This window comes from Limanda limanda, chromosome 10, assembly GCF_963576545.1.
Source record: "Limanda limanda chromosome 10, fLimLim1.1, whole genome shotgun sequence".
NCBI classification, from domain to species: domain Eukaryota; kingdom Metazoa; phylum Chordata; class Actinopteri; order Pleuronectiformes; family Pleuronectidae; genus Limanda; species Limanda limanda.
In genome coordinates, this window is record NC_083645.1 from 14,660,143 (window position 1) to 14,683,655 (window position 23,513).

At 41.4% G+C, this 23,513-nt stretch overlaps 1 protein-coding gene across 1 annotated transcript in view; it reads left to right on the forward strand.

The window, feature by feature from the left end:
- pcdh11 (protocadherin 11) overlaps positions 1-23,513 on the forward strand; it is a 115,353-nt gene that overhangs the window by 47,573 nt on the left and 44,267 nt on the right. Inside the window, exons 4-5 of the mRNA XM_061079895.1 lie at positions 17,866-17,901; positions 22,725-22,923. Coding sequence (XP_060935878.1) covers positions 17,866-17,901; positions 22,725-22,923 — 235 coding nt within the window. The remainder of the gene's footprint in view (positions 1-17,865; positions 17,902-22,724; positions 22,924-23,513) is intronic.

Below are 23,513 nucleotides of genomic sequence, written 5' to 3' on the forward strand. Positions count from 1 at the left end.
TGAATATGATTTATATGAAAAGAATATTCTGATTGTAATGGCTCTCAGAATAGAATATCCTCCGTTTTTTTTTTTTTTTTTTACACTTCTCTTCATCTGCATTGTGTGCATCCCCCAGACAGATAGTGAAATGAACAGAGGGCTTTTAAACTGACTGCTCTGTGATTATATTAAGAGTGTGAGAGCGAGGAAGGAGAAGGGAGGGAGGAGATCGGGTGCCCAAGCACTAAGTATATATAATTGCTTCTTGACACATTGGCCAAATTCTGCAGTGCCAGGATCTGAGCGAAGATGATTAACGGCTGTCCGAGTGGGTGGGCACTGCAGGTCGTTCAGGGCCTTTGGTTTCCATAGTGATCCTAGTCTAAAGGCCATATATTGCATACGGAAAATCCCAGAGGTCCACACATTGTTAAACTACAATTATTACTCACATCCAGAGCATTGTCTGTCTACGGCAAACTCTCTTATTCATCTCGCCGAGCCGCCCTTCTCTCTTTTGCTTCCCCTTATTTGCTTCTCTATTTTTCTTAAATGGTCTCCTTTAGCTGGCGAGAAGATAAAGGGTGAAAATCTTGCATTCTGGTGAATAATTGATGAGTGGCCTCACCTCAGAGCATGATTACAGCACGGCAGTCGGGGTAAGAGGTGAGGGTAAGATCATATTTCTGAAACCAGGCTCGAGGCGGTTCGAAAATTGTGTGTTTTTTCACAAGGTTTTCATCTGAATCCACATTATGAACAACTGTATCTCATTATTTTCAAAACAGGATAGGAGTAAATGTGACCAGGGATACTCACGTGCATGCATATTTCTGTGAATTAACTGTAGAGATTTGTTACAGAGGTGGTAAATAGAAACTTTAGAAATATCTGTGTTGAGCAAATTATTTTCCGTGTTCTGGGCAACAACGAATTACAGAGTAAATAGTTGGTTTTGAGCTCTTTACTTTTGCGTTTTGCTGTTGGTGCTCTGGCTGATAGGACCGAGTCTGTACGTGGGTAAGAATGTGTGTGCATGCATGCCTAAGTGCATGTTTGTGTCTGTGTGAACGCTGCACTCTAGTTAGGTGACAGATGGAGAGGGCAACGGATGGGGGTGGGGATCAAGAACCTCTGACAGTATGGGGCCTTTGCTGCACCCTGTTCCTGCCAGCTCCGAAATTGCAAAGGTAGACTAAAACCGCGCGACTCCGGGGTGCCAATTCACGGTTTTATACTCCACACAATATGAGACCCTCCCCGGCGAAATGTCACCCTGACTTAAACAAAAATTGAGTGATGACAATGCGAGACAGACACCTTGCTTCTAGAGGCACATTTCTCTCCTGTGAAGTTCAACTTGGATACAAATATGACCGCGCCGAGTGCCACAGATGAAACGCTTAAGAGATCCAGCAGCATTCCTGAATCGGAGGAAAAGGCCACTGAATAAGCACATCTTAATGATGATTCATTCTCTGTATAATAAAAGAAAATCCCTCTGGCATCCAAACAAGAGGCTAGTCATGCAGCAATTAAGCTTAGTTAGAGGCATCAAGCAGAGTAAGGGTGGTTAGCGAGGCATCTTCCTGAAAATGTGCGACCACACTCACGTCCCTATGCAAGCGTACCCACACAAACACACACACACACACATACACACACACAAAATCCCTCTCACATACATACACACACAATTTATTTGAGGTAAATGTGATCTCAGAAGACAAGCAGGAACAACCGACGGCTCAATCAGGTTGCCCCGGGTTGCATCGGTGGCCATCGTCAAGCAAATAATGCTTTGTGACTGAAAATAAAAGACAATCCAAAAGGTCATTCGTGACCTCTGGGACCAGTACTGTGCAGCATCTGTCACTAGCAAGCACCACATGTCCGTGTCAAATGGCAAAAGGTATGCAACGCAGCCAGCCTGCCGTGTAATAAAGGCGGTAGGCCTACGTATATAGAGCATCCCTGTCATCCCTGTCGCGTTAGCAGGGATCCTCAGTCTCCTGGCTTCTCTACAGAATGTCAAACATGGCGTACACACACGTGGTAGGACAACATGAAGGGATGGTCACAACATGGCTAGCACACATGGGCTTTAAATACAAGCACTTTTTAAAGCCACACATGGAGGTGTGTATGCATGAATAGGATTATATTCACAACTGTAACGGTAATTTGATGGGATTGTCCCCACTTTATGCGACGTGATTGGAGAGTATGTTATAATAAAATAGGATATAAGATCATTATTTTATAATAAGCATTCAGCACATCATTCATTAATTTCTGTGTGCATCCTCACACAGATACAGTTTTATGAGGTTGAGGTAGCATTCATGCAAATCACTACCCAGGACTTCAACGTATGATATTATCTCCCTTGTCACACAATTTCCACAATAAGGGTTAATGGCATAAAAAAACTCAGGGGAAATTGACGAAGGACTATTAACCAATGCTCCCTCGCTGCCAACCCGCTGCATGCGAATATCTCTGCGTCAGACCATACCTCCATGTGGAACAAATCAATAATATTCCATTTCTAACCAAGTTCCCCCCCCCTTTTCTGAAAGGTGAAATCTAATCTTCACGGCCACACTAACAAATTGGATATCCTGTCAGCTGCATTAGAGAAAGAAACACAAACACTGACATCGCATGGGATCATCTGTAAAAGAAAAAAAAATGTACAGCGCCTATACTGCGTATGGAAAACCACAAATCTGACAACATTTCATTCTGGATTCTCTCAAAGTGCAAATGAGGCAGAGTTCTCTCATAGATTTCCCCGATCCCCTCCGCTGCTCTCGCCCTCTGCTTCTCTCTTGCTGGCTGTCCTTTCCTCTCACTTGCCACAGCATATCTCGCCACCACATCCAGCTAAACCAATCAGGGATTTGAGGGCCTCACTTCCAATCAATTACCACCCAAATCAGTGCAGAGGCCTTTGATATAGAATCATTTGTCAAATCAGTGCAGATGGCTGGGGGCAGGTACCCCTGTGCCATAGGCCACATCCACACGGAAATCTCTGCTTAGGGTTGGCTCCCCTCACGCTCGCCAACCTATTAATGGGAAGTCATTGTCCGCTCCAGGACTGCAGTCCAGCTGCCCGGTCCCCCGGATTGCAAATGTATAAGCATCTTAACCTGACCGGTGGATTTTACCGAGTCCCAGAGTCGACCTGAGACTATATTTTAAGGCAGGCAGAATGTAACTTTAGCTGATTCTACTTGAGGTGCACTTTTAAAACGCGTCATTATCACATTTGACCTGCTGCAACAAATTATACTGTACACGAGTGAGTCCACGAAAGCAGAAGACCCAGGAATAGTCAGACGATAATCATTACACTGCAGGTGTTCACATGTGCATGATAACCATGTTTTCTCCTGTCAACGGAAAATAGACCTGATAAAAATATACGTCTGAACTCATGTACAAGTACACCTCTAAGATGAGGAGACGGCGAAAGGAAATGATTAAAGACAACAAAGCAGTAACACAAGATCAGGAGTGAGTGTCACAGCCAACACCTCTGACAGTAAGACCTGCGGAAGCGCTAAACAGTACACTAACTACGCATGAATTAAATTATTCACGTTATAATTAATGAAATGCCACTGCAGAGATGTGAATAAACAGACATTCATTATAATAAAATCATCATATCAAACAAGGGGACAGATTAATTGAAAATTAGAGTGCAAATGAGCCTTGCAGAGTGACAGGTGTACCTTGAATGAAGAGAAAAAAAGATGCTAAACACTTTTTCCCCTGTACAATTGCACATTTATCTCACAAGTCTTTCCACTTGTGTTGTTTGTGCTATTCATGCGAAATAAACTGTGATTTGTGTGTACAGTAGTTAAAGTTTGCAGGATATAGAAATTTTCCAATTGGAGCAGCATAGATGTTACACATGTTGGAATCTACAATAGTTACCTTGATGTTTCTGGGGGTGAACATTGACCGCTAACCCTCTCCTTATGTAGTGTTAAATACTGATAGGAATATAAGACAGTCTCCTGATTTAGTTGCAGTTTTTAACATTCAATCTAATGTCAATTCTTGTATATCAATTTTAATGACAAAATGCACTGTTATAGTTGTAGTGTTGAGTCCCAGTCCTTAGATGAACTCACACTCAGTCAGTTACTTTACTCAGATTAATAAACTTACCAGACAGTTTCGTTGTTGGTCAATATGTCAAGACCCGTTTTTTGCTTAGGTTGCGCTGCTCTGGCTAAAACACACTCACCACTGCCCAAGGATTCTTCTACTAATCATTATTGATTTGCTGTAAACATGAAGCAGACCTTGTCACCTATCACCCGCAAGCAGAGTGGTTGCAGTATTTACTGTACGCTTCACGTGGCCTTCTTGTCTTTCTGAAACTATAGTTAGTTGAAAGTATTGTAAGTTTTATATCTAAATATAAATGTGGATGGGATTATATCTGTTCACCATCTACTCGTAAATGACCCGTCGCAGCGTTTCGAAACACTTGAACAATCCACCTAAATTCTTTTTTTTACCTGACATTGATTTTCTTGGACAGGTCGGCGTCATGTAATTGTTTGCCATTAGAAGTAAACTGTGCAGTTAGATTTCCATGTTTAATGACTTAAACAAAGCCTGTGAGGCTTCATTAGTCTGCACAATGGTGCAGCCCAAACGAGATTGTCTGAGAAAAAAAAAGATCTCCAAAGTTAAAGCAAACAGATCTTGTGTCCTCAGGTGATCTGGCCCGTCAAAACCAGAATGAAGTCATAAATAACGGAGAACATAAATAATTATATAAATAAAAAAGCTTTTGAAATTCAAAACCTTTAATTTATAGATAAAGCATTAATCATAAAATGTTCAAAATTCATGGTTATGGCCCAAGTTATAAAAAGAGCTTCTTTTAATGATTTTATTCATGAGTAAAGTATTATTCAATGCCTTCATGTTTCAGTGATGTATCCTGGCCTCTTATTTTCGTTCCTCCCAACTATTATAAATCAGAGCAGTGCTGCAGGATGACATGGATGCCAGCCCCCACTTCTCTGTATAAGAATAAGACAAGTTGGTGTTTGATACACATTATTTTAGAATCTGTCCTCAGATCAACGCAGCACCACTGTGTCTCCGGCAGACAGTACAAAGATCGCCCAAATTAGAAATAAAACAAAAACTCCCAAGGAGCCGATGACCGTGATCACACCAATTCAAACGACCTCAGGGGCCGGAGCCGCATTTTAGCAGCAAATCAACATAATCATCCGCAAGCTGCTCTCGTAGAGGAAGTGTCGTCTGCTCAACTGTTTCACAATTTATAGTCACCCTATGAGGAACGCTTTCACCGTATCTCCTAATAAAGCCGCATTTCTAATTCATGTTGTGTTTAAGTGTTAAATGTTTTCCTGAATATCATCACATCTTTGCTTTCTGCAACAGATTAGGTTATTTGCGAAAACTCACACATACACTCATTTGTGAAATTATCTGCAAACATTTGATGCCTTGTAAACAACATCCCGCGATACTTTGAGAGGAGCCTCCTGTACATCATTATTTCTCCTCCTGCCAGTTTGCTCCATTCATCGGATTCTTTTCTGTGCGTCGTTGCCAAAAGCCTGTTTAGACAATAGCGAGTGTCATCTCCCAATTTTGCTGCGATTTGCCACAAATCTGTTTAAGAATCTGTTTTTTTAAGACATCTTTGAATTACTTCAGACGGAAACGGGGAAACACAAGAAAAACACAAAACAAATGTAATGATACAAGGAAATGGTCGTTTAAAAATGATTACGAGTGTGTACGCTCTCCAGGCAAGACAATGTTGCATTGCTCGGGATATTTTTCTCACCCTCTGCCTTTGCATATTTCACACTGGTGTAGTCTTTAGAGATGTAAGTCATACTGAGAGAATTTGACTCTGCATGCTAAAAAGGCATAAATATGGGTGAAAAAAAACCACACACAACCAGCCGATGACCTTATTATGCTCAGTGTGTACCATCCAGTCGCAATATTGCCTTTATTTGTCATTATTACCACCCGCCATTACTGTGAGAGGAGGAGGAATATCAATTTTCGCAAAGAGGGCCTCTGACTAAATGTTAAGGAGCCCCCCGTCATGTGAGACACATCCCTACTGTTCTGAGTGGGCAGATATGGCTGTGTTTTACTACTTTTGGATATTCAGTGGAAGAGCACGGAGCGCTTCTTGCTGTAATAAGGCATTTACCAATGCAGAGTAGCACTGTGCACGGTGAGAACATATGTTAATGCTCTTGGCTGTGGCCAGAGAAACAGCAAGAGGTTCTGGGGAAAACAGCACATGGGACTGGCCTCCTGGAGCACACGTTTGCCATCTACAAAGATATTAATATGACCGGTGCGCAGTGGAGGGAGAGGAGGAAAAATTACACCGGCTGTGAGGAGAACTTTAGCTCGGCGGTGGTGACGGACCCCAATTGGTCGAGGCGGGCTGGGGAAGAGAGACAGCTCTGTACTCTGTAGCTTTTGAACTACATCAATGACACACTTTTAACCGACTGCACTGCCAGAAAAACTGACATCAACATATTTGAGGAAGATATATGCACGGAGCAAATGGGGATATGACTTTGAGCCTTGTATCTGTGCTTTATCAATGTTTTACCAAGACGGTGCCACTGGCTTTGCAAGAAGGCTTGTCTGTGTTCTTTAAGTCAGAGTCACAGTAGCACGTTATCAGTGAATATTAAATAAACCGTACTCTCTGTTATACACACAGGCTTACATCTCTTAACATCGTAGAAAAGTTATACCCTGGTCCAGCATTGAAAGTTTGCGATTATACGTGTTTTGTACTGCGTGTTTAGAAAGACTTACTTCGAATTAAAAGTTAGCCTTGTCCGGACAGTGTATTTATGTCGAAAGGCTATACCACAGAAAACAAATAAACATCTGGCTTGGTGTACGTACGAAGCACCGGAGAAATATTTATTAGCTTGATGTTGGTCCCTGGAGACACGGGAGGGAAATAGTGTCTCTTCCTGATTATTGACAATGTCGACTTTTAATATTTTATCGGTACCAGCAGCGGTCGAAGTAGTTTGTGTGTCCTGTGTGCACCCAATGTTACAGTAACTAACCAGCAAGTTGTGTTTTTCTTCCTTCGTCTACAGTGGACTTCTTTAAATAATCATGTCTATTGACCTATTTCACCGTCTGGTCTTTGGCTCTACGACCATTTCAGAGAAGTAAACACCTGACCGGCACCAACTTGTTTGTCCATTGTAGAGAGCAAAGCACTAAGAATGGAGGATTCAGCACAAAAACACCTCATTAACAATAAAACAAAGTCTGTTGACATTCACTTCCCAACCTCTTCAATCACCAGGTATTGACTTGTGTGGTCCGTATGAAAAGATGGACGACACTGATCAAGAAGTTTAGCCAAAACTTCACTGAATTTACACTTGGAAGTACAACAGTGTGATCGGAAATAGTGAAAACAGCTTTGAGAAAACTTTCGCTCTACGTCCCATCCACTAACATAGAGGAGATGGGATGTATGACCTATACTGTAACCAGTGCTTTGGCTTCACTTTTGGGGCGCTGTCATGTCGTCCATCCTTATAGACACTATGAAACAAGCATTGACAATGTGTTGGTATTACTTCAAATGCTACTTGCTTATACTGTAATATTTCAATTATATGAAACTTACATAAACTCCTTGGTGTCAAAGAAACATTCCTTTGAATCAGTCTTGTTAGAATGTATTTTATCATACCTGCTTGTTAAGTAACATTGGTCCTTGGCAGTTAAAGGAAGACAATCTTTATTCTGAGATACAGTAAGATTCAGTGGTGATGTACAGTGTTGGCAGCAGTGATGACAGAACAGTTTGACTTACAACCAACAGTAAATGTTGTTCACACATTCCAGTTATCTCTAATAAATCTGATTTCTGAACGTATAAACTGATTAATGCATTGCGATCACATTAGTAACACATGCATTCTTTTCGAAGTAAGACCCATAGAAAGAAGGTCGTTACATTGAGAAAGATTGATATGCAATATAATCTAAATATATTAGTATTATCACGTCTTGTTCCCGGCTTCTCATTGGAATTTATATCAACGCCACAGTTGTGCGGATTATTAATGTTTCACCAGCTTCTTTCTGAAATCCTTATGCCCACAGTGATATGTGTAGAGTGACAGCGGGTGCACTTTGAAACGGTGATGAAATTAGCTGAATGACATTACTGCTAACCGGTTGGATATCAGTTGCGTGTTTAAATTTAAGTCATGAGCAATTCCCAGTTTCCAGGAAGGATCATTTCCATAAATGTTCTGAGAATCATTAATCAGTATCATCATTGTGCGTCGTGTTTGTCAGTGAATGACAATGATTCACTTCTCTTTGCTTCAAACACGGGCCTGTGATACGGCGTGTCACTGCACATCACAATCTATGGACAATGCCTCTGCCAGTCTCAGTGAAGGAAGCTGTCAGGCGTTTGAACGGGAGGGAGATCAAACGCACGAACGATTCGCGTTATTAGGGAATCCTGATGATCTGAAGTTTTGACACATCAAGGGACCATGCGTTCTCTTGTCCTGCATGTTCCCTCTTTGACAGTGCACCTAGTGGTCACTTCATTATGTGCACCTCCCTGGTAATGCAGCTCCTTCCTGCAGACAGTGAGTCAATCATTTGTGAGTCGAACTAGATGAGCGGTTCATTCACTGTCCATCTAAACCCGTCGGCTCCAAGCACGTGTCATCGATGATTAGACTGTGACTAATTTCACCTCAGTCAAATCCTTCACCATTTTTTATTACTTTACTGATTTGGATCCAACCTCTGCAATTTTGACTAAACTGAAAAAGCACTTAAGATCTTGCGGAACCTTTGGTCGACATACAATCATTAAGACTAAATCTCTGAAGAGAAGACAAATCTTGACTCGTCTTTATGATCATGCAGATGATCAAAATTTTAATCTAAACTCCATTGATTCTCCCGCCTAATGTCAGCATCAGAGGGTGTTGTAAATTTTGAGCTAAATCAACTGTGCTTTTTTCCACCCTGATGGTACAGGTAATGATCAATACATGGTGTAATAAAAACTAGACTCTAATCATATGTAAGGTTTCGTGGATATAAAAAACTACAACGCTGCTCCTGTCTGGTACTGGGCTGCAACCTTGTTGTGGGTGGCCGAGGTAGTTTTTATCATTTTCAGCGACTCGTAACTGAAACATTATAGATAACATCTCTATATTTTAATGCTCCACAGCCAAGTGAACATACTGTTTTTGAATCGCTTGCTTTTCCCGTGTATCCTTTTGTATTATCTTTGAGCCTGCAGCAACATCTAATCTCCATGCCTTGTAGCTGCACATTAACTGAGCCCAATAGCAAACATATGAACCATAACATAACACACAGAGTGAATACGGGCTGCTGCCGCTGGGTATATTTTGTGTCATTTCAATTAATTTCTCTGCTCTGTCCAGATTTGGTTAAATTGGAAATGTGTTTTTTTTATATATATATATAAATATATATCACATTCACAATGCACATTCGGTCAGTTGTAAAGGTCTGGATGTTGTAATGCATTAATACGATTATCATCAGCGACTGTGACAGCTACAGCTGATGTGCTTTCACCAACTAGCCTGTCCCCCTGTTAAACAAAATGCCCCTAGGTCGTTTCTGACAGCTTCTTATTATGACCCACAGTTATGTTTTATTGCCAGGTGACCTCTAGCGGGCGTAGTAACTGGAAGAAATCAGATGACATAGTGTAAAGAGCAATGAGGTCTGTGTTAGGACGTGGGTTTAGGGCGGATTTATGGGACGACGAAATGCGGTACTTTGGCGCTGGAGATTGCTGTTGTTATCCCATCATCTTTGTTTTACCCGGCAATCGCCTCACAACGTTAATGGCATGTTTATCATTGTGAGCATGATGAAGAAGCTCCTCTAACCTTAAGGATGTACTTATTTAAACCTAAACCATGATTAGAACTGGTTGTTACGTTTGCTCACGTGTGAGTTTATTACTGTGACCATGACGACACAGGTCTGGTACGCCTGCTGCCACATCGGGGGCTATTTCAGGAGATGCTCCCATGAGTCACATTAGATGGGGCTGGGACAAATGATCTATTGTTGTTTCGTTAGGAGGACTTGTTGCACTAGAAAGGAGGAGAATAAAATCCTGTCTGAGTACAGCGGGAAGTCTCACATACAATGTATCTACCCTCCAACTGCTGCAGGGCTTTGATTTTTAGACAGAAAAAGAAAAAAATAGCAGGCTTACTAAAACTTAAGCAGTTCCCTGAAAATGCAGTCAATCATCATCATGGTATACACTATACAGTGTCTGCCAAATGTGCCTCATGCAGCTGCTAAAGCCGGGTATACATTGCGCGACTATAAAAATGTTATTAAATTCCACCTCACACTGTACGAGTAAATTGCCTGAGATGGAAAACTAAAGCTCTGATTTCCCGTCGGCAGAGCAGCTCTGGAGAAGCTGCTCTGTTTGCGGACGATGCTAACGAGTGAGCAGCACGCTGCCTTGATTACATTCGTGTCATTCTGTGTGTCACAACATCCAAACCAGGAGTTTCGGCATATGGACATTCTGGTAGCTTGGAAGACGCAGACATTTTGGTTTGGCAATTTTGCCGAGCAAACTACATATGAAGCTACTGTATTGTGAATACATTCGGTTCTGTGAGAACCCCTTCATCTACTTTGTTTTCTGTTTGTTGTGCAATCGCGTCCTGCCATGAACTATATTTTCTGTTATTGGGTTAGACATTTTGTGCAGACACAATCCTGACATGTCACAAATGGGATCAAATCACATTGTGTATGTCCAGCTTAAGTGACCATGGGGATGTTTTTTTGTTTCAGCTTAGAGGCACAAAAAGTAGCAGTACATTGTACAGTTAAGGGAATATTTTCTCACTTTTACAAGACAATTCAAAGCAAAAAAGATAGCACACTTCAACAGTAGCCATGTGTGGGCACAGTTGAACTTGCTTGTAAGGAAGGGCAATGGGGTCATCTCTCCAATGAAATGAATACTTAATATCGCAGGAAGCAAACCTCAGAAATATGCCTCACGTCTGCCGGCCAGCAGTCTATTCATGATATTGTTGCTTCTAAAAATACAGCTAACGTTCTTGCTGACCAGGTGCAACCTTTCATGACACTGTGTGCACTGGTTTTTCAAAGGGCTTGTTTTTTTTTCTGTTTGGCAAGATAATGTATCATTGTCTCAAGGTGGTTCCAGGAAATTACTTTACACCAATGATCTGCACAGTCCCCAGGTCACAGCCCAATAAAACACATTTGGGACAAGAGGGACAGTGGGGACAGTGGGACGCTCACGGCATTCACACCACTGAGAAACTGCAAAAACTATGATGTCAAGTGAGTATAGATCAAAATCCCAATGGAACTTTTCTGGCACCTTACTGGATCAATGTTTCACAGCGAAAAAATATCCTGGCAGTGCTGATGGTCAAACACGATCCACACAGTAAAACCAAGGTGTGCCTCTATAATGCAACACAGTGAGAGTATTTACACTGGTAAGGGACAGCACTTCAGTTAGAGACCTCCGGCTCAAATATTCCCCCCCTTCCTCGGCTACTTAGCATAGACACCATGACATCCTGAATTTGCATAGCAGTAAAGATTAATGTAGCTCTGGGAGGCTGGTGTGACACTTTGAAAACAGCTCCCGTCTTCTCCCTGGTGTAGTCTGGCTCGAAAGGGGGGGCGAGCAGCCACTGAGCGATGTGGGTAAAGAAGCTCAGACACTTCCGGAGCTGTGGTAAGCCTCAGAGAGCATTTTATCATGTATCTCCACTTAGCAAAGTACCTGCAACCGTCTTCACATCACCACTACCGAATCGAGGTCTGTCTCACAGCACTTGATGCCGTTTGATGTGAGCCGACACATGCGATTAAGAAATGGAGGAGCAAAAAAAAGAAAAATCAGTTCTTCTCTAAAACAGGCTTTTTTTTGTTGTTTTCTAATTTTTTCTTCATCTTTCAGCAGATGACTGATTCGGGCTAAGTGATAATTATTGAGTTAGTTGTCAGAGCATTATGAAGGATGTCCTTCAAGCCGCGCCTGATTTCAAGGGACAGCTTGACAAAACTCACTTTGAATTTGGTTGAAAGCGTGTCTAATTGAATTTTGATACGTAATTAAATCAAGCAATAAATCAGCCCAGATCCCACTGCAACCGGCAATTCAACACTTGTGAGCACCACCAAGCTAATTATGATGAAGTTATTATCACAGCCGAAGGGGCGACTCTGAACGGCTCCTTCTGCATCGTCTAGAATGTGTTCAACTACTCAACCTTGAGGAAAGGGCATCTCTTATATTAAGGATCCAGAAGATCCCATAAGTGTCACCTGCCCGGCCGGTAATGTGTCCACGCTGAAGAATTGTCCCACAGCCGGGAGATTGAAAAGAAACGCATTGTGACTCACGCAGCATAAACACATTCATGCACCGAGCCAGAAATGATCTGATGTCTTGTAAGTCACTAATTAAAGCTGGTAGTAATTTCTGTCAATAATCCCTCGGTGTGTAGGAAGTAGCTATATTGATTGAACATGGATTTAGAGCATCATCCTCATCATCTGGTTTCCAGTCTCATATGGTTAATCAATTACGTCCCCTGCGATTTAAGTGTGCTTTAGATGCCATGCACTGTGCATGTAATCTCATAAAATAAGGTGTTAAACTTAGTCTAATTATAACTTTGCAGCTATGTGTCACATCATGCTCCTTTAATACCTCCGCTAAGTAGACAAATTGGTGTGTCAGTCAGGACGGCTGCTGCATTTTGATTTTGTGTAAAACTAAATTTCAGAAGTTCGTTAAGGCGGCGACATGATCCTTGTAAATAAATATGCATACATGAATAAAAATGTGCTTTAATGATCATCCTGCTGAAAGCTGAGAAACCTTTTTACAAATACATAAATAAGGTAAAGAAAAAGAAGTCATGATTCTCTAACTCCCCAGATACTGGATCTAATGTCGCTGGTATGTTTTTATTTTTTTTTTTGTAAATGAATCTTCTGCAACAATTACTGAAGTACTCCTTTCTGCATAATTTGATGAGCAAAGAGAACATTGATGAACTTTTTTAATTATTACGCCGCTTGGGATTCTGACACAAGTGCCACAGCAGGGGGGGGGGGGGTCCACATTACAGCTGCTTGCAAGCGTTTCACCCTCCCCCCCTTTCTTTTTTTCTCTTTTCTTCTTCCTCCTTCCCTTTTTTAATTCACCCAATTTGTCGGTCCAAATGAAACAGCGAAAGGTTAGAGTGTGGAGTAATTAACAGCAGCTAGCCTAATGAAATCAGGAGGGGCCGGTACACTGGGAGGATCAATACCTCACTAAGAGTGAAGCAAGATGGGGGTGGGGGGGGGTGTCCAGGGAAAACACACATATACAGACCACTTAATAATAATAAGCTGATGAAAAGGCAACATGTTGTCCACTTGTAAATCATCTGGGTTCGAACGCGCCGTGACATTATTGCTGTCTAGTGATTGTGTTAGAGGAAAGTTGCTCCTCGTGCACACTTCTCCAGAAGTGTGCAGGATTTACACCGCTCCGTGTGGCTCGCTGAGAGGGTTTCCCTTTATTGAATGTCAATAAGTGCATCAATACACTCCGGACAACTGAACACCAATGCAGAGGGGAATGGGGATTCTATTTATCTAAGGCTACACTTAAGTATATTGAAGACTTTATTAGCCCCCTTTGATGAGGAGGTGTTTTGTTTGCAACAGTTTTATCACACTGTCGAAGACGTGCTGCGTTCGCCAGAAATAGACGGGACGTAAACTTGAACCCTGCCCACCGTTTCTTGGCTCAGGCGGTCCGCACTCGCGAGCAGATGGCCAACCACGTCCAAGTTTGCCACTGTGGATATTTGTACTATACGTGCATATGTCTGCATGTGTGTGTGGCCACCTGACAGAGCTGTCCCTTTTTCCTCCCATTGATAAATTCAGACACATCCATCTCCTCTCGTGGGGATAGCCACTTGGTAGCAGGCCACATGCTTCTCTCCCGCCTTCTCCAAACGGCTTCACTCAGTGACTGTGGAGCTGCGCTGACATTCGTGGAATACAGAGCAGCGCAGACAAGTCCGTCTTGACCATTATTTTCGCCAACATCTTGCAGAGAGACTAGTTCAATTGAGCAGCAGCCTTTTAGTGAGTCTCACCGATGTTCCCGGTGTCAGGGTCACAACAAATGTGAAATACGCCAGGGTGAGCTCTGGCCGCTCGGGAGACTTTGGCTAGCTGGCATGTTTCCCTGTCTGTTTGTCTCACTCTGTGCCTCTCTCCACCTTCAAAAAGTATTTACATTGCGGAATGAACTGCTACGTGGGAGGCTGTGGAGACAGGAGCCGCAGATCTCATTAGTGTTGAACTATTAGGAGCATGAGGACCCCGGGGATGAGGTTTTTTTTAAGGCTTTCAGTGTAGCTAGAAGTTATCACATCATATGCTCTAAAAAATAGTTTTACAAACAGCAGAGGAGGAACCTTGATGCTGTTACTTCAAAAAAATCTACAGCCACAGATCAAATCGTGATGTGGTCCTGAGATCTGCCAGATAACCATGGAGATATTTGTTTTTAAAAATGGTTTAACATTGGGTTTAATTTTCGGTATGATTATCTCATGGTGGAAAAAGGTCGTTGTGAGGCCAGAGGATATTTTTGCCACCAGTCATGGTAATTGCTGAAAATGAGGAATAGGAAATCACATGCACACGTAGTGTCAGCGCCATCAAGTTCATAGAGGTCAGAAGAAAATCTATCAAAGAAACTGGAATAACAAAACCTTTGAAACCCAGAGGAAGTTATTTGATTGGCCGTGTGTTTAAATATGCCTGGAAAACCACACCTTTTTAAACAGAGCTGCTACCAAACTTGTTTTTGTATTTTTGGAAGATTCTTGAGTATGCTCAGACGTTGATAAAATTCGAATATGACTTTATTAAGAAATTATGACTTAACCATATTTATTGTTGTCCCTCCATTATGTGTTTTGTTCTCCACCTATGATAGAGTGAGAATTATGTTTCCAATGGTCTGAATGTGAGGTCAATCTCGCTTTTCTTATTTCATGCTGAGAGCGAGGCAGTTACAGTAATGAATATAGATCTAGTTCTCCAGCAGTTAGAATAATAATTTGTATTCATTTTTTATACTCTAAATGTAAATGCATATGTACTGAGGGAGATCGCCTGTGTTCAGAAGCTGATGGAAAATTTCTTTTTTAATAAGCCTGATTTTCAGTTGTCTTTCTCCTGCATATGGGCTTAGCTTTGACTATACATGTAATATTAGCTTCCTTCCAGTCACCTATGCACCTCTGGAAATAAGTCTTACCTATCTCTGACTTTGCCTTTGTGAGCCAGGCCCTCTGCGTCTGTGCCAACCTGCCATGCCAGAGCTCGGAGACGCGAGGTTATACCACTGCTTCCCGTTCCCTCTGCAGCTCGGTGCTGGAGAACTCAAAGACTACTCCGCAGTTTACATATTGCAACAACATCTGATATAATTGTTCAAAAACAATAATGCAATATGTTCCTCTCTCTCCTAACCACATTCACTGTTGCACAGCCGATGTCTAAAAACCGTGTTACAAGTGGAGGCAGAAACAGAGCACAATAATGTCTGGTGTTTTCAATCAATTATTTAGCCAATATTTTAATGATCACAGTGCCCGGGGTGATCAAAGGTTTGGTTTGAGCTCCACTGCCTTTGCTCACTAAGACATCCTCCTCTACTTTGATGTGGTTCACCAACAAATGCACTTATCTCAAGCATAACTCTCTCCTATTCTCGCATGTGGGTGCTTTGAAAGTGCCAGTATGAGAGGCGTGCATACAGAGAGGAGGTCGCCGACCGGTCCATACGGAGGACAAAAAAAACAATAAAAAACAAGACATTAATGGTCTCCGACAATCATACGTACAACTACTATCTTCAATTTTATCGAAATGTGAGACAACCGTAGGTCACCTTCTCAGATCCCTCATGTACATTATCATATATTTAATTGGTTGTCAGGGTCTCTAACTTGAAGTGTGTGTCACGGGATGTTGAATAAAACATTACACGGAGAAGAAACAACTGGCTGATGGCAGCCTCCAGTAAAACCCAGCTTTAAATGACCAGTCAGTGGATGCAAATGAGTCGCCCCTCAAACACACCTGACACATGTTGGTGTGCTCAAAAATGCAGAACGGGAAGAAAAAAATGGATTTGTGCCGTAACATGTCAAACCATCATGTCAGTCTGACGATGATCCGTAAAGTGAGAGTCATACAAAGTCGTATAAAAGTAAAGATAGTGATAAATGAGTTTCCCTTTTTCATTATTACCTTTACTATATATTTGTCAATGATATGCTGAGTGATTTTATATTTATTTTTTTTAAGACCCTCCGAGTCTTTCTTAGCTCTGTTTTGGTCTCCTCCTACCTACTCCTGAGTGTAAAGGTTCCTCAGACTTAGCAAAAAAATATGTTCTCATGCTTGTTGCTAAGTATATCTGTCTGTCATTTGGTTCGGGTAGAGTATGGTAGTTTTTAAAAAAAAAAATGTAAATAAACACACAACAACAAACAAACAAAACAAGTCACAACAGTGAAAAAATAAGTGTTGCCATAAAAAAATGAAATTTCATAATGAACAAAAATCCCATTAAAAATATTAAAGAAGCTTTTTTTAAATGACCATATTGCCAAATATATATTTGATCTTGAAACGATTGCAGAACAGACAAAATATTGGCCACACATTGTTGATACAGAATACGCTGACAGTGTTATTACCAATACACAAATCACATAAGTGTATTTTGTGCACCTGCTCTTGGCAATGACATGATTTAATAGTTTCTCACATAAATCTCTGAAGCGTCTCAACATCCGCACTTACTATAGAGACAACCAAACGCAATAGTTTCACTGTATGAGGCAGTTGTTTGTCAGAAGTTGAGAGATGTAACTTTTGCTCACTTCTCTCAGTTGTCCACCATGAAGCCCGGCTTTGTTTCAGATGAACAGATTTTGGAGTTTAGCGCTCCATCGCTCAGTCAGTAGCAGCGTCCCTGGGTGAACAATTATTGCAGAATAATCCTTTGACATGAACTCGTTTCCTGCTCATTTTTTTTTTGCATTCCACCCCGGCAGTCCTCTCTGCATCTCGTCAGTCTAAGTGGCTCCTCACTGCCAGATTTCTTCTATTTTCTTTGCAAATCAAGTCATGTACTCAGATTATTATACACAGTACAAAGAAAACAAAATTGGTGATTAAAAATTAAATACTCTTATCTCTCTGAGAGTTATCTCGGTCCCCAGAGAGAGGATGCTATTTTGCAGGCTTGCGGGTGTCTTTTGTTCCCAATTTAGAAGCTCGTCGCTGTTTATTGTTAATTTTTGATGCATCATTTGATATTCTGTTCACTTTCCTCCCTGACATGCCGAGAAAACATCTTTATCAAAGTGTCAGTTGTATGGCTTGTGTTGTCAGGATGTCAGGTTTGCCCTATTCTTTACATTTCTGGGGAGAGGGTGTGTGCTCTGCAGACTGGTTTGATGGTGTGCCAGGCGAGCACGGAAATGTGCTGTACAAACTGAGTCGGAGTCAAAAATCAATATATATCTTAAATCTCAATTCCGACTGAAGAAAAAAAGACTTTTAACTCCAAAAATCGGTGAGGTTGTCATTTGTGAACTCTGACTGACTTTAAAAAGTTGCACTCAGGGATGTGAGATGACTGTTCTTCTGTCCTTGCAGGAGGCCTGTCAGCTCGGCAAGATCACCTCAGTGAATGTAAGTCAATGCGCCCGGCTCTTTCTTGCATGTGCATGAGCATCATACATTTCATGTGCTTGGTTTGTTACCACAGTCTCAAACCCATGGTGATTTCAATGTCCTACTTCTGTGGTTTAAGTGTTATTCAACCATTAGGACTAGGAGACCCCTTTTAAAGTAAACGTTTTTGAGGAGGTTCAAGTTTTAAACCCAACAGCCATGTTTTTTTAGTTCTCAATCATATTTATATCCTTCTTTTAAAATTGCTTTGTTACTCGAGCATCACTGAAGAACTGTGGGTAAGATTGTTAAGGTGTTAAATGCTTTTCTTCAAAGTGTTAACTCGAATCTGTTAAGAATAGCAGCAGTCAATTCTCAAGTGACATATTTTCCCATGAAGCACAGAAAAGATGTCAGCATCAACAGCTTCTTCTCATCATTTTAAAGATTTTTCTTTTTCTTCAACAAAAGCACCTGTACTGTGGAGTTTAGCTTTATACAATAACACTGTAACACATTGTTCAACCTTTTCTCAATGCTGTTACTGTGAAACCTGTACAAGGCTTTTTGGTGTTTATCTCTGACTTTAGTTTCTGCAGAGTAAATTCTGCTATATTTTATATTTTGTATATCACGATTTGGATTTGCAATCTAACAGTTAGATACATTATCTGAGGGTTTGAGTTATATGTAATCACATAAGCAACATTTTGCTATCAAAGTTTTATGGCAAGACCCTACTTAGATAGGACTGGAGAGTTGGCTGTTACTAATACTGTCATAATTCATGCTGTACTGTCGTGATGACTCAATAACAGATTAATTAGATAAAAAATGGATTTGATTCGTCAAAAATCACCCAGTAATCTCAACCCACTTGTTAACATCACCTCCCTCTAGCATGTTCCTGCTAACTCTCCATTTCACAGAGTGGCATATTCACCTCACACATAATAGGCTGCTCTGGAACAGCATGTACAAAAAGAAAGGAAACACCCGCAACTTGAAAATACAATTTTTGGGGGGAGATTGTACGATGTTGACACCAAAAAGGAAAGGAACATCCGGGCCAGCGTTTTTCAATTGGACTTTTCATTTTTTTGCCTTGTGCGATTGCTATTTTTTTCTTTGTCTTTTCCCTTATCTGCACATAAGATGTGTGACATGACAAATCAGCATCTCCTCTCGCAACAGATTTATGCAGGTCTAGGTGTGCCCGCGAGCTGATCCTTATCTGAAATGGCAGGGCCAATCTCCCCTGATTCACTCCTAAGTGGTCCCTGTTTATCACTCAATGTGAGGCGGTTGTCAGGCTGGTCGTTCTCCACGCCAGCAACGACTTCTTTGCTATTTCTAGAGAGTGGTTGTCGGGGAAGAGAAAGACAAAGTATATACAATAATCAAAAAAACTCAAGAGCTGATGTCGACCATAGGTGGAAGCTACTTGGCCTCTCCTCCCCTGTATCTAAATATAACCGACTTCTAATCTGCTAACCCGGTGAATCCAGCCCCCATCTGCCCATTGCCTGGGCGGTGACCAAAGAGGGGTGGGAGAGGGATGTGGGGTGGGGGGGTGAATTGGCTGGCCTGTTACATGGCAGAACTTGGCATGCATCTCTCCTGTTCATTTTATCTCTGTGTAAATACTTCTCAAGGCAGTGTTTTATCTGGCTGAACGGGCTTTGTTTGGTCTTGATATCTCTTACCGCAGCTTGTCTTTGCTTTATGGATTTCTGGCAGCTTCTTTAAATAAGTGATAAAGCCTCACACAACACTCACCTTGACTCCTCGGTGTATGTTTGTTTGTGTCTGTCATGTTTGTCTTTCCACATTAATGTTTTAGCCGCACGTGTCATTACCGCCGACGGGCGAACTTTCAATTTATTTAACAGCCTATTAATGCCATTTAATTGTAATTAACACTGTAGCTAAACAACTTAGCATTGAGTGTATCGTGGAATCAAATTACGCCTTTTTCTCAACATCTGGCAACGACTTGAATGGGCTGGAGTAAACAGGAGCCTCAAAACGAAGACACTCCCTCATGTAAAATGATTATGTTCTAATTGTCACGGACAGCTGTTTGTTCTAATAGATTCTGGATGCAATTGTTGGAGCAAGTTCCCAATAATTAGAATCATGTGGCGAGGAAGCATGCTTTGTTGTGGAGCTGCCAACCCTCCGTAAGTGGGCTCTCTTTCTTTTGCTGGAACCTGGACTTTCGCTTCTGCAGTCATTTGAGGAACAGCTGCCAACACTGTTTGAGAACAACTTGATATTTACACTACTCGAAAGCGTGGGCAAACATGGCACATGGAACTATATGATTTTGCCAACAAGGTATTCATCTCCTCTCTGGCTCAGCAAATGAATAAAATCATGAGGAGAGTACTGGGGGGAAAAAAACATCACAATCTGCTCCGAGCGGTAGAAATACACCTCACCGGTTTAGCGGAATAACATCGCGCCACTTGCAGTCAAAGAGAGATTCGTTATAATCCTGCGTTTCTTATATTTCCGCGTGTGAACAGGTAACAATTCCCTTTCTATTTTTGCTAATAGACACACATGCAAAGAAAAGCTTCAGGTTCAGAGGTATCTTACACAACGGGTGAAGGTTGTGTGTGTTCTGTTTGTTTGTTTGGCTGCATGCCCTTTTTCCACCCTTTTTCTCTTATTTCTCATCCGTCTCTTTCCTACCACACGCACAAACTGACACACACATTCACGCACGTACTGTGATTTGTGGCCTCGGGATCTAGATAAATCGAGTAAATAGAATATTTAGCTAGCTCTCTCACCAGCACAGCATTGAAAACCACTCAGTTGTGCTTTCAGGGTGCTAATTGTGTGGATTTAGGTTAGTCAACCCTCTCTGATAGTTTTTAAATGAAGCTTTTTGTGCACTTGGTTTTTGGCAGTTTCTCCTTCATTAGTGCCAGACTTTATTTCACTCTCCCTCTCTGCTCTATTTTCCTGGCCGTATTTAATCTTATCAGAGAACAATAAGTGCTTAATCTACACACACACACTATAGTGGCTAAGGAAAGGAAGAAGAAAAAAAATAGTGTTCGCACAGAGACATCACCTCCTCCTGAGCTTGAGGAGCATGTGTTAATGATGTTTTTAATTCAGGACTTGCATATTGCTTTTGTTGCTATAGCACTGAAGCGAATCAAGATAGTCGTGCGTGCTGCGGTTGTGTTTGCTCTTGAGAAAAAAAAAAATCTTCTTATCTGTTTGAATAATGGGGTGAATAAAATTCTCTGCAATAACCGAAGCTGAGGGCGTAATTATATTTTATGGGTTTTATGCCCCCATACAGTGTGATGCGGTACGATGTTACACAGAAATCATGTGAGGACATGAATTCAAACTAAAGCATATATCAACCGACATCGCTTAGTTTAGCCTCAAAGCCAAGTTACATCTCCTCATTCTCCATCTTTTATTTTTTCTTCATCTTTATGGAAAATATATACAAAAAACCACCAGGATGAAATGTGTAAACGTACCCAGTGTCCCTCACAACACCAATGGTTGTTTGTATTCTGAAGAGCTGCTACCATGTTGGCAGACACCAGCAAATACACAAAAAAAAGTGTTTTCCTTTTTAGCTCCTCTGAAAGGTCGCAACATGAACTTCTGTAAACCTCGGGAGAAATCAAAGAGGCCTGAACCTTTCAGAAGAAAATGCCCCGCACGCCTGTGATCCCCAAGACTTTACAAATCAAAGTGTCTACACGCGGGCCCCACTTCTTTTGTGACTGAATTGGGTGAGAGGGGAAACTAGGACATAGTTCAACCTGTTAATACACAGCCCATCTATTATGGGAAGTCTCAATTATGAATCTCGTAGACAGTGTATTATTTGAAAAGTAATCCATGAGGCTCAACAGACCAGAAATCATTTTTTGGGTTAGGAGGTCACTGCTTCATTTGGTCCCCTCGGTGACGAGATGCAGCTCTGTTTTGTTTTCCTACTCAAAGCAGGTATGGATGATGGATGCAGTGCTGGTAACAACTACAGTTGATTCAATTAGGAAAGGATTCCCCTTGTAAATGCTGTCTCACAGTACTCACTCACCCATAAACAAGCAGTGTTGTCGCTGCTCATGAAGATATTATTCATATTTGTTTGTCAGTGGTGGTGTGCCAAGAGGAGCAGGGAGAAACGCTTCCTTTAATACCAATGTGCATGCTTTGCCTGAATGACAGACACTTTTAACAACATCATTTAAATATTTTATTTCTGGTTAAGAAAACAAAACAATATATCATGCAGCAGTAACCTGGGTATAACTGATAATAAGAGAAATAAAATAAAACAATTTGGTGTTATTAAAGCATATAGTTTGGGTTTTATTCAGGGGAAAGATTTTTCTTTCCTCACCTTAATACAACGGTGAAAGGAATTTAAATTTTGTTGCTCAAAGCAGTGAAATATTACATTTTAAAAAATTCAACAACAGTGTGACTCTCCAGGAGGAATGTCCTTGTTCCTGCAGACAGACCTGACTCTGAGCACTTTTCATCTGAGCTACTTTCTTCTGTGAAAAAACTCCCTATGAAAACGTTTTTCATTATTTTCTATAGATTATCCACCAAAAACTGTTTACGAAAAACGACCACATTGTCGATTTCTTTCAATGTGATTTTTCAATACTCTGAGCACCAGATAACTGCAGGTCACACTTAACTCTAACATTTGATTCTGAACTCAATCACACACACCACTGTATTTGCTTGTTTACTGGTTATTTTCCCATTTTCTGGGACTTTTAAACAGCTTTTTTCAAGAAAAATGTCCAACAGCGCATTTCTTGTTGTTTGTGCTTCAGACCCAGCGTCGTGTGACGTTCCATCTTCCAGATGGTTCCCAGGAGAGTTGCAGTGATAGCGGGCTGGGGGACCCAGATCCGAGCAGCACGGCCAGCACCACCCAGCCCCTTCCCCTCAGCTTCCCCCAGGAGGAGTACTACGAGCAGACGTCACCTAACAGCCGCACCGAGGGAGATGGGAACTCAGACCCCGAATCCAGTGAGTACTGAGTTTTGCGATGTTCAGACATCAGGCAAATCCCTTGTTTCATTTCCTTTTTTTTCTTTTTCTTCATGCAATGTAATTTGCAAGTGGCCAGTTTGGACAGTTTTGGACAGTTTAAAATTATTTACTGAGTTTACAGCTGTGATTTCCACAGGAACAACTCAGCCTTACACACACTTAACAAGCAAACGTTTTCTGTCAAGCAACTGGTAACGAGCTAGTTGCACATTAACGTGTTTAGTGAGGTCATTCCTGAGATGAGTACAGGGCAGTTCTGCTACATTGACCAGGGTTCCACTCCTGACAGGGGAAATTAATTTTGTTTTGCATCAGTTTCTCCTTATTGAGATGAAACCAGGAACCATCAGAGTCATATGCAAATAAACTGGATTTAATCAAAACAGACATCGGATCTGTTGTCATTGGAGTGCAGAATAACATTCAGGGTCTAACTTGCATTTATTATTGACAATTAATATTGTAAGCCTGCATTTTGTAAACTGTGTTCCATGCTAAGCCGTGGGACGTAAGGGGAATTCTACCTCTGAAGTTGAAACTCTGCTGCTGAATATATTCACATGATT